Source organism: Onychostoma macrolepis, chromosome 25, assembly GCF_012432095.1.
Source record: "Onychostoma macrolepis isolate SWU-2019 chromosome 25, ASM1243209v1, whole genome shotgun sequence".
Classification (NCBI taxonomy): Eukaryota; Metazoa; Chordata; class Actinopteri; order Cypriniformes; family Cyprinidae; genus Onychostoma; species Onychostoma macrolepis.
Window position 1 is genome coordinate 9,823,525 of NC_081179.1, and position 12,251 is coordinate 9,835,775.

At 38.6% G+C, this 12,251-nt stretch overlaps 1 protein-coding gene across 6 annotated transcripts in view; it reads right to left on the reverse strand.

Annotated features, from left to right (window-relative positions):
- The window catches only part of ckap5 (cytoskeleton associated protein 5), a 36,471-nt gene that overhangs the window by 16,414 nt on the left and 7,806 nt on the right, over positions 1 to 12,251 (reverse strand). For 4 of the 6 annotated variants that reach the window (XM_058767024.1, XM_058767022.1, XM_058767023.1 and 1 more), the window contains 12 exons: positions 12,017 to 12,202; positions 7,701 to 7,795; positions 7,541 to 7,598; positions 7,181 to 7,306; positions 6,322 to 6,464; positions 6,024 to 6,198; positions 5,768 to 5,881; positions 5,516 to 5,644; positions 4,470 to 4,664; positions 992 to 1,127; positions 648 to 745; positions 260 to 346 (listed from right to left, as the gene is read on the reverse strand). In XM_058767024.1, the coding sequence (XP_058623007.1) occupies positions 260 to 346; positions 648 to 745; positions 992 to 1,127; positions 4,470 to 4,664; positions 5,516 to 5,644; positions 5,768 to 5,881; positions 6,024 to 6,198; positions 6,322 to 6,464; positions 7,181 to 7,306; positions 7,541 to 7,598; positions 7,701 to 7,795; positions 12,017 to 12,202 (1,542 nt within the window). The remainder of the gene's footprint in view (positions 1 to 259; positions 347 to 647; positions 746 to 991; positions 1,128 to 4,469; positions 4,665 to 5,515; positions 5,645 to 5,767; positions 5,882 to 6,023; positions 6,199 to 6,321; positions 6,465 to 7,180; positions 7,307 to 7,540; positions 7,599 to 7,700; positions 7,796 to 12,016; positions 12,203 to 12,251) is intronic. The other 2 variants (XM_058767026.1, XM_058767025.1) reach the window with 1 other exon arrangement.

Below are 12,251 nucleotides of genomic sequence, written 5' to 3' on the forward strand. Positions count from 1 at the left end.
ATCTTCATTTGTGTTCCGAATATGAACAAAGGTCTTACAGGTTTGGAACGACATTAGGGCGAGTAGTGACAATTTTCATTTTTGGGTGAACTATCCTTTGTTGGCAACAGGTTTATAACTGCTTCTCATTACAATAATTGTAGCTGAATAAGAAAGATGGGATAAAGGTTTTAAATCAGTTTGTGTTACATGTAGTGCTCCCACACCAAACCGTGCCACCTCATGCCAGCTCCACCGGTGCTCTGAGATTCTAATATACCTGTTCACTGCTAGGCGTCCCTCTTGAGAGCCTGTTTTGTTTAGAATTATCTTTCTCTCCTTTCACTTTGAGCTCCATGCTCCCTCTCTAATGCACAAAATGACACTTTAGAGAGCAACATTTATTTATAACAAAATGCAGAACCCCAGAACCCTTTCAGACTTTTACTTTTATAGAAAAATAGGCCAAAATCTAAATTCACATTTAGTAGAGGCTTCTTTTTTTTTTTTTTTTTTTTCATAAACAAAAGAACAGTCACTGTCTTCCCATGAACAGTCCCTTGTGTAATACAGACCTGATGTTTCAGATCACGGTTTGGGAAAAGGTTTTAAATCTTTCAACTCCCTACACAAGGCAGGCGAAGCAGAAACACTGAAATGTGCCACACCTTTTTAGCTGCAGGACCTGCTGGTTTAGCTTTCTTAGTGTCTGGTTTGGGTTCTGGTTCACTGAAATCTTCACTGGGACTTTGGTTCCTGGCTGGAGCTGTAAAATGAAGACGTTCAAGTTGAGTCCAGCATCTTTCATTTTCATTTTGCACAAACTAATAAATAAATAGATAAAAATATATCTTCTTTTATATCTTTTAAAAAGACTCATAATTACCCCAAGAAAAGGGACAGGAAAAATGCATATGTTTGTATTATCAAACATGCAAATATACACTTGTTCAATAAACCAGCCAGGAAGTGGTGGTCATGTTAGCTGTGGTTAAAGGGAAAGTGAACGAACCTGAGGCTGGTTTGGAAGCAGGGGTGCTGGAGGCGGGAGTTTTGGAAGCTGCAGCTTTGGCAGGAGCTGCAGGCTTGGCTGGCATCACGGCCCTGGCCTTCTCCAGCATGCCAACCACCTGGTCCTTTGAGGCCGGCTGCAGAAAGACAAGAGTGAGACTGACGTTATAGTCTATAGTCAAAAGCTGACCCATGCGATTTGGTCTTATTAACCATCTAAAATAACATTGAATGAAATCCAGAGGTGGGTAGTAACGAGTTACATTTACTTGAGTAAATTTTTTGGGTAACTAATACTTTTAGAATATAATTAAAAATGGGTACTTTTACTTTTACTCAAGTACATTTTTAGTGAAAAAACGGTACTTTTACTTCGTTACTGTGGGCGACGCTCCTCTCGTTACTTTATCTTAATGCATACAATTTAAAAATCCTTCAGTTTATTCCAAGCGCGCCATCTACTTTTTTTTCTGGGCAATGAGCGATGCCCGTTCGCGAATGATTCATTCTTTTGAGTCAATTCTGTTCGAAGGCTTGATCAAACCAGTTGGCAGACCAATGAATCGGTTCGCGAATCAGTTTGAATGATTCGCTCAGTTCCCTGCCGCACGCGCTGAGTCGTCTGAAGCGGTTCTCACTCAGAGTTGTAACATCAAGAGCGCTGAAGACGTGGCTCTGGATCAACAGTCAGTTGAAAGCAAATCTGCAAAGGCTATGTTTACTAGCTATGAAGATCTTTATTAGATGAACGCGTGTGCTGTCGGTTCCACAGGTATAGATTCGATTACAATACACGATACCACTATGACATTACCAGTTTGCTGTACATGTACCTTACACATTAAATACAATGTATAATTGATTCATTAAATAAGCTGTCACAGAGTATGAAATAAACACCCGCCAAACCCGCGTTAGTTCCAGGAGGAATGCCTTGCCTAGACACAATTAATATGGAAATTTTCACAATATTTACGCTTGCAGAAATAAAGGCTACATTTGTTTACATTTTGCAGAACAGACGGAAGAAGATCCGTCAATGTGCTTTGTTTCGTTATGTTCAGATGTTCTGTAACGTTAGCGGTCGTGTGAGGAGATTTCACTCTTCTCCGTGTCAGAGGTTAAATACATTTATAATACATAATTAAACTTTAAAATATAATTTAACTCAGTGATGCAAATCAGAATTTGTATCAGCTGTTACTCCAGTTTTCGGTGTAATATGATCCTTCAGAAATCATTCAAATATATTGTTTTATTACCAGTGTTGTTGAAAAAAAAAAAAAACAGCATATGCTGGTTAGGTATGTTTTGAAGCTGGGATGTTGGTTTGTGCTGGTCATGTGCTGGTCTTGAGCTGGTCGGACCAGCTTAGGACAAGCAAAGGACCAGTTTAAATCAGCTCAAACCAGCATCCCATGCTTCAAAACATACCATACCAGCATATGCTGTTTTTTCAACAGGGAACAGTTTTGCTGCTTAATATTTTTGGAACCTGTGACAGTTTGTTCAGGATTCTTTTATGAATAGAAAGCTAAAAAGAGCAGCATTGATAATAAATCAGGCTGATAAAAATTCTGATTTGCATCACTGAAATAAATTACATTAAAAAATTAAAGGTATTTTGAATGGCAGTGTGTGTGTATAAAATGTATCTAAATATCTATATATCTAAATAAAAATAGACTATATTCAGTATATGATCCAAAGTAACTAGTAACTAACTACTTGAGTAGTTTTTATCCGACACTTTTTTACTCTTACTCAAGTAACTATTCAGACTATTACTTTTACTTTTACTTGAGTAAATATTTCTTCAAGTACTTTTACTTCTACTTGAGTACAGTTTTTGGGTACTCTACCCACCTCTGATGAAATCATACTTTTATTCAGGATGCATTTAAGTGATCAAAAAGTGACAGTAAAGACATTCGTAGCATTACAAAAGACATCAAATAAATGCTTTGACATTCATATTTAACTGACTTCACAAAAATATTAAGCAGTACAACCAAGCAGCAAATCAGAATATTAGAATGATCCCTGATGGATCATGTGATACTGAAAACTGGAGTAACGGCTAGGCATGGGCCGGTATGAGATTCTGATGGTATGATAACCTTAGATAAAAATATCACGGTATTGCGATTACAGCTCTAAAATGTATTTTTAAATGTCTGGGTAAAAAAAAAAAAACAACGTTCTTTTCCACTGAACACATTTTATTTTTAAGAAACATATAGAACAATTTGGAACGGTAAACATGTCAGGCTAAATAATTAATATTAAATTGAATTTTTGTTAATTAAATTACGCGCAGTCACTTAAGTGAGCCTAAACCTGCAGCTCAACAATAATCAGAAATTATTTTCTGTAAAAAAAAAATAAAAAAAAACACCTAAATTTAACTTTTTTTTTTTTTAACCTAACCTAAACCTATAGCTCACTTAGGGAGAATCCCATTTCTCGGTCTTACCCCTTCCCCTTGCGTGTTCACGTGAGAGTAAGGGCTAATCGCAATTCTCGTTTTGATCGAGGGGTAGGGCTAAGGGGAAGTGGTAGATACCCCTTAAAACCAAGCATTTTCGTGAGCTTACTTGAAACCAAGGGGTACCCAGAATGCACTGCGCAAGCGGCAACAATGGCGGCCAGATCATCCAGAGAGTCCCATAAATGTAAGTATTTTCGGATTAAATAATTTATTTAAAAATTATGACAGTCTTGTTTTGTGCTCTAGAGAGTCCTGTACATATATATTTGCAACCATGTTCTTAATTGAAACGTTTAAAAAAAAAAAAAAAAACACGCTAGTTTGCTATGCTAACGTTACATTGCTGATTTGCACAACAGTCCCGCAGACTAGCCTTGAATGGACTCCATGCATGTCTACAGTTTTAACTAAACTCCAAAGTTTGTGATCAACACTTGTCGGCTCTGGTGACGTAGCAGCCAGCTAGCGACGATGTATGATGTCATAACCGTAACCAAGTGGTGTCTCATTTCATAGTGGTATGTTTTCACCCCTATCGCTTACCACTCGGTTTCGAGGGACAAGGGCTAGGGGTAAGATGAAGGGGTAGGGGTAGGGGAAGGGGTAAGACAGAGAAATGGGATTCACCCTTAACCTAAACCTATTGTTCAATCAAAAACAAAAAAATCAAAACAATTTCTGTAAAACATAAAAAAATGCAGTCATTAAACCTGCAGCTCAACAAGGTTTTTGGAGATATGCTCACTTTCTACACATTCATCTTTCAGTCCAAGTTATGAGCGGTGAGGTATAAAGATGTGCACATACACATAAGGAGAGTGCGCGATTGTCTCACACACAAAAAAAAAAAAAAAAAAAGTGCATACCGCAATAATGGAAAATTTTAGTGGTTTTGAAACCGTGAATTTTCCAAACCGCAGTATACCTTGAAACCGGTTATCGTCCCATGCCTAGTAACGGCTGCTGAAAATTCACTTCTCCCACTTGCCTTTAGTTTTCCGGTAGCCTTGGTCATCTTCTCATAGCCCAGGTGCATCATGAAGGTGGGAAGCGCATCCTGAGCTTTCTTGCGCACATCGCCACTGCGGTCCTCCAGGCAGGCATACAGGGGAGGCACGCACTGCATGAGGTCCGCGGGCACCGTATGCAGTGTGGGCAGCTTCTCAGCAAGCCAGCCCAGCATCTACAGAATTTTAACAGCATTTTAGCTTGTGATCACTGATCAAATAAGGTTATTTCTAATAGTTTTGTGTTTTAGCCATGTCCGTTATACATGTTTTAACCCTTTCACACGTGAGTTTAAAATATTCTAGCTGAGCCCCGAGCGTGAGTTTTTTTTAGGCGACCGTTATTTTAGAATGCATGTTTCCATGGTGACGCGTCATGCTTGTCATGTGACACCGCATCCACAATAGCGCTGTATGACACATGGCTTTTATTTAGTTTTTCCTTTGATTATTAATATTCACAAACATACTCACTATATTATGAAATATATAAATCCGATTCTGAAATATGTGCAAGTAAATGTATTTGGTAGTTTAAATACTTTTATAATGATCGTGTTAGTATAATGACCGGGTGATGGGCGCCGCCATGTTTGTTTGCGCTGAATTCGAGCTGTGGGATTAACAACAGGTAAATTAATCCTCGCCTCCCGAAACACGTTAAAAGCAAGTCTCCAGTAAACTGGGAGAAGAGCAGAGTAAACTTTAAAGTTATCTACACAATCTGTATATGATATCAATAAAACATGTCGTCAGATTATATTTGTAAGGATCATTATTGCTTCCATAGACATCAGCGTGTATTTTACCAACTATAAATGTATGGTTTTGCTAGTACTTGTGTATTTAAATGCCTGAAATCTAAAATAAGCATTATATGGTTGAAAACACTGAATAAGTGATAATATGACAAGCGCTCGCGCATCTGATCTGGTGTGATCGTACGCTCCAGGGACCAGCCAAGACTGATCACACGTGTTAAAGGGTTAAATGCCAGTCATTACAGGGTAAACCACAAGTGCCATACTTCCTGTCTGAGGAAGGGGTTTTCCTTCTTGAGCTCTTCTGATAGGTCCTCTCCTTCAAGCCACTCCTTCATTCCAGTCTGCTCCACCCATGCGTTCAGCGTTGACAAGGCAGCAGCACGGACGTTGGACTGAAAAGTCAAATTTCAAGCAAATTAGAAGCAACTCCCTGCTCTAGCTGTAGATTATTTGAACAGCCAACAGCCAGACAAGCAGCACAAGAAGTGTAACAACTCCCAATCAGTGTTTCATACCTTGCTGTCTCCAAGAACAGTAATAACTGGAATTCCCAGGTTCCTTACATGTTGCTTGAGAGATGGACCCATGGCAGTGGCTATCTGCTGTAGAATATTGAGAGTCTGCTGGACCTACAGACACATTTTATGCAATTACAACCATGACTTTAATTGAATGCTACAGCTGAAATACCTGGATGGCAATGGGGAGCACTAAAACACACTAAACTAGATTCAAATATTTTATTTCTGACATTAAAGTCATTTGATTTACTAGTAGTTTGTTGGAATCATTGAGACGATCCTTCAGTGCCATCGGCAGCTCGCCGATGTTGGCCTGGATGAATTTGGCCTCAGAAATGACTGCTGCCACCTCATCAAGCCCCTCCTTCCTTATCTTCCAGTTCTTGTCGCTGATCTTTGACACCATGTCCGACGTGATTTTATCACTGTGAACGAGAATCAGTCACTTACTCTCAGCTGTTTGTTTGTACTGGGATCCAAAAACAGCTTGAAGAATGTATCATTTGAAAAGAGAACTTTTCCTGAAGTATTGTCACACTCTCACAGACCTGATATCAGTTCTGGGAAGCAAGTCCATAATGTCTCCAGCTCCAGCTCCACCGTCCACCTCCTCTTCTTCAGCAGCATCTCCTTCTTCTGCTACTGTTTTTTTGGTGCCACGGATGGGGGCGGGAGGAGACTGACCCTGCATCTATTAAAGAAAAAAAAAAAAAAAGTGACAAGGTGTAAACTGATTTAACAGGGAAAGACAAATAGACCAGGGTCTATTTAAGTCAGCATGGTGTAGTTCAATAGGTGATCTTAAATTGAACGACAAAATCCCAAACTATTTTATTTCCTTTTGTTTAATTTCTTTGCACTTTCATCTCTTTTGTTTACTTGTTTGTTTTACTATTGTTTTTACTTATTTTATTAATTTACTTGCTTCTTTTGTTTATTTCTTTTATGTACTTTTGTTTACCTTTGTTTTAGTTTGTTCACTTTTGTTTTCTTTCACTCAGTTTATTTCATTTATGTTCTTGGTTATTTAACTTACAATCAATAAATCAAAGAAAATCAGGTCAACAAATGCCTTTTGAAATTGATTTCAAATACATCAGTAGTGTGAAATTAAGATTGTGCCCTAGCAAACAATCTGCTTTGATAAACAGTGTAACTAATGGACAAACATGATCATTACAGACAAAGCAGCAGTAAAAATACACAAACACACACCCCTATTACGTAGACATAAGCTAGGTAGGGAGGGACTATACAATTCCAAATTAAAACAATGAATAAGCAGGTGTGGTTCAAATGATTATGTACATAAAACAGGTTTTAATGCAAGCCAAAAGCCACTGATGGTCAAGGCAACTCTTTGAAATGGCCACTTTCAAATACCGTTTTTCAAAAGGGCATATTTACCTTTTCAAACTCAGCATCAATTTGTGAAAGGAGGGCTGGTTTTTCGTCTTCAAAGAACATGCGCAGAGGAGCGCCCATGTACAGATACATGACTCCCAACAGAGTGATCGCTGATGTCCTCACAGCCTGAAGTTAACATGAACACAGCTCATTACACACAATTACATCAGGATTTGCAGTGCAGTTTGACCAAATATCAAGATGAAGTCATAATATTCCAGGCAAATAATGTTTATTAAATCACTATCACTAGTAAGTGCTACACATAAAGGGACCATTAAACGTGCCTATCCACTTGAAATGCACAACAGTTGTTTGGTTAGGTATATTGAAACCATGACTACTCTGAAAATTACTCACAGGATTTGTGGCACCCAGAGCAGTTTTGACATTGTTGATGAACGCCTTGACATTTATTCTGGATTAAGGGGGGGGGATTAGATTCAGAGTCATAAATGAGGAAAAGATTAACAGCACAAAGGAAAAAAAGAAAAAAAATTTGCAGGTATACACAGCTCACCCTGCAAATCCAAACTCCTTCATGGCATTGGCCAACCAATTCAACGTCTCTGCTTGGTTTTTGGGGTTTTTCTGAGTGAAAGCCATCGAGACAACCTGCGAATTAAGAAACAAAAGGCAATTTAAATCCTAACAAAAATTGTATTATTATGCCATAAATACGTTTAATCAAAAAAATAAACCACTATTAGTATTAGCACCAATTAAAAGTATTAAACATGTCTATGATACAACAGCAACAAGTTTATACTTCAATTACTATTTATAATAATAATAATAATAAATTTAGAACAATAAGCATTATATACTACACTTATTATAACTATTTTAGACGTTTAATAAAGGATAAAACATTAAACATGTCTATTATTATTATTACTATTACTGCTATTATAATAAGATAAATCTCACAAATAACTTAAAAAAAAGGAACAAAATGGAAACTATTAATTTCCTGCTAGTTTAAAGGTAGGGTAGGCGATTTCGAAAAGGCTAACAATAGCCCACCATTCCTGCATAACCGCTCTGCAAAGCCACACCTCCTCCAAAACACACGGACGCGCTCCGGCAGATCAGAGACTAACCAAAGACTATAGAAATACATAGACGGTTCACTCCTGTACTTATGAATGGGAGAAACTGCAACGCGCATGGTGGAACAGTCCCCCCTTCTAAATGAAAGTCAATCGCTGACTGGTAAAGTCATTGCAGTGGCCGTTAGAATTTCCGGTTCCCATAGAAATCTGAGGCTAGACCAGCCAATGCGCATGTGCAGTCTTAAGTGTGTTATAACTGTGCGTGTGCATTAGCTGATCAAGACTGATAAGCTTTTTAGAAGCTATTTTAGCATAAGAAACAACATTCATGGTGTTCATTTCAGATTTTGTTGCTGATTTGTAATATGTAATTTAATTGCAAGTTCAGCGAGCAGTTTGAGATTTCGGAATTGCCAGGAGGCGTTGCAAATATGGCCGCCGAGTGAACTGACTTTCCTTGAAAGGGACTTTGGACTAACCAGCGACACGAGACATGGCGTTGGTGGAGGACTGAATGCAACGCTGTCAGATTACATCAAGTCTCATTCACCACTGAGAAAACAACAGAACAAAGCACAAAATATTACAATAATAGACCCTTTTATTCTCGCTGGAACGCACTGATGATGTATCATGTCATGTTATTTTATAACGGTAATAAAAACATTGGGTTTTTTTTTTGTCACGCGTGGTGCTTTGGTTTAGCATTACTTCATCTTATTTAAACGCAATCATGTTTAAAGCCTGTTATTCTGGATGTTAACTTATTTAGTTTGAGTATGTGTGTACTAGGGATGTGCGGGTACAGCTCCTGCTAGTCGACACTGAAATCAATAATCGATTACACGAGAGAAAAAAAAAAAAAAAAAAAAAAGTTACCATAATTTTAACGTTACATTTAAAACATTTTAACAAGCTAAAATAAAACTTTTGAAAAATATTTAAATATTTTGATATTTATTATATAAATATTTTTAAAAGCGTATCTGGGCGGAAACTACATTTTTACCTCGCTTGAAATGACCAGCGAAGAACCAGCAAGGTGTGGGATTATTTGAATTAGAAGGAAACGGAAAAGTTGTGTGTAAACGGTGTAATGTCAAATTGGCTTACAATAACCCTACTGGAGCGATGCGTAATCAATATTCAATACAGGTACGTATGTGTTAGTTTGAAGACTAGCCAAAGCCAGCAAATGTCAATCATGTCATACACTACAACCCGCCGCTGTGGTCCGCGATCCCTTCCGCGCCGTCTATTCCTCCAAGACCCACTTCGGTGGTGGTGCGGGATTTCCAGGCTCTTTTCGAAGCTGTCTGCTTGCTTATAGTTATCTCTCTGCTTGCCTGTAACTTTAGTTCCTGCAGAGCGCGTTTTTTTTTTTTTTCAAGAGCAGAATCGCCTCTAGTCCCGTCTTTCGCCAGACCACGTTAATGTGTTAAATTCACTGAGCAAATGCGCATGCTCCGAGTACGTAAAACTAGCATTGTTTTGTTTTTAGACAATATTGCCAACATGAAGTACATTTTTAAAAGCCATTTTAATGCTATTCCTTGATAAACTTTCCTATCGTTTTTGACTTGTGTTTTAATATGTTGGCTAACGTTATATGAAAATGAAGAATTCTGTCAGTCTATTTTCCATTTCTGCATTGCTCCAGCCGATCTGAATAAATAAGCTATGCACTGGTTTATGTTGAGTGTATGCTCTAACTTATTTTCTGTTTAACGACCGCCTAAAATTAAATGATGATAACGTGAGGCAAGCATATGGCATAATCGTGACCTATTTTTAGCAGATTTCATTGAGGGATTTGACAGTGTGATGCAAAGATTAAGTATTTCAAGTGTAGGCTGTTATACACGCACAGTTTTTTTTCTTTTGCCATTTTTTGGAGGTTACTAGCTTTTAGACTAGTCGGATACAAAACTTCCGTTTAAACAACAGTCAAATTAGTCGTAGCGCAAAGTCCGCGGGAGCGGGCACAAACATTGCGGGCGCGGGCAGGAGTGGAACACGCAGGTCCTGGTCAGAAATTCAGTGGGAGCGGGCGGGTGCGGGTTTAAGAAAACAGTCTCACGCAGGGCTCTAATATCTGGCCCGCGCCTGCAGCCAAATTATTTTGATAGCGGCTGGTTCTGAAATAGATCTGTCGTGACAGCAACAGTTACTCACAATCAGAGTACGTGAGCAGAATGGAGCGTGGAGTGGTGCCAACAGCCCGTAATATAACTGCATGTTTAGCAAGAATTCCCATGTTAAACATATTTAGCTAGCTTGATAGAGAAGAATCACTCAAATCAGAAAGAATGTGAAGTCTATGACGATGACGGCAATGGACATGAGCGTTAAGTTATAATAGTTCAAGGAATTTGTTTGTTCCTTCTAGATACTGAATGCTTTCAGCTGAAAGCATGATTTAAACCAGTACTACAACACTTATTCACACACAATCACTCTCTCAATGCATTCAAACAAACGTAATCTTACAGTGCTACTTCATCTGTATCCAATTTCGGATGAGCAGAAATCTGTAAGAAATGATCCAATCCGTAGGTAAAATAACTGATGAAAACGTACTGTTATTTTCATGACAAAATTTGCACCGCAAAAAGCAGCAGTTATACCCTTTAATGCTGACAACCATAGCTTGTCATGTGGTAGGAAAAAAGTTTGAACACTAGTGTTCCAATAAGCCACGTTGAAACTCTCCTGTTATTTTATTTTTTAAATATACGAACAGAACTGTGGTATTTCAAACATACTGAAACTCTTTAGACGCGGAGTGGTGTTTCTGATATCAGTGAGCGAGGAGGGGAGCGGGAAATGGTGAACCTGGAGCGGAGTGATTATTAAATGCTTGGAGCGCGGAGGAGAAATTGTTGCTGCTCCACTCCGCTCACATACTCTGCCGGACAGCGCCACACAAATGTGGGTATTTGTTAATGACAGTCTTACTACAGGATTTAACACAGTAACAGCTCACTACCAGTTACAAAAGACACTGTAAAAGTCTGTCACAGGCAATTCTAGTTGCATTTTCAATCAATTAATTTCTTAATTTATTCTTTGACTATGTTCTGGCCCGCCATCTAGTGGTGAAAATTTATTTTGGCCCGATGCCAAACTCACTTGCCGACCCCTGGGCTACTGCTTCTGACTCGCAGCCTGTAAGTACGTTTCGATATTTAAAGAATTTGCTACGGACTATTCAAATGCGAGTTTTGAGCAGTGTAGAGTAGTGCTTGTTTGGCGTTTCTACGATCACAAATGCAGACATGGTGTTATGTTTATGCGGCGCAACACAAAGACCGTACGAGTCATTATAATCAGTAATTATGTCCTCACTGAATGCAACAAATGCCTCAATTAAAATGGGTTTTATTGTTTTAGTCTCGTCGCACCGGGACACGCCATCACAACATGGTAAATGGCATAACATTTCCATCACATGCTTGAGGTATTCAGCCAATCACAACGCACTGGATAGCTGGCCAATCAGAGCACACCTCAGAACGATGAGCTTTGTAAAAATTGACGCTTTCAGAAAGGTGGAGCAACAATAATGTACAGTATGTGAAAAATAATGTGTTTTTTGAACCTCGAACCACGTAAACATTGCATTACACCAAATACACAAAATAATGTTCTTTTTAGCAACATCATATGATTACTATCAGGATGTAAAGAGACTTTCAACCAGCAAAAAAATTTTTTTTTGAACCAAATCACCTACCCTGCCTTTAAAAATAAGAAACAGTCCCAAACCACAAATACTAACCTGCTCAGCAATCCACGGCAGAGAACAGGCCTCCCCGATTGCAGTGAGAGCCTCTTTAGAGTTACTTCCACACTTCACATCTCCAATCTTATCAACCAGACCATCCAGAACCACCAATGCCGATGTCTTTGAGAACGATCCCTTTTGTGCGATTAAACCCACAATGTGGAGCTTCATTTGCATGACCTGGAGATGGAAAGATACTTGAAACTAGCACCAGATTGAATGCCAAACG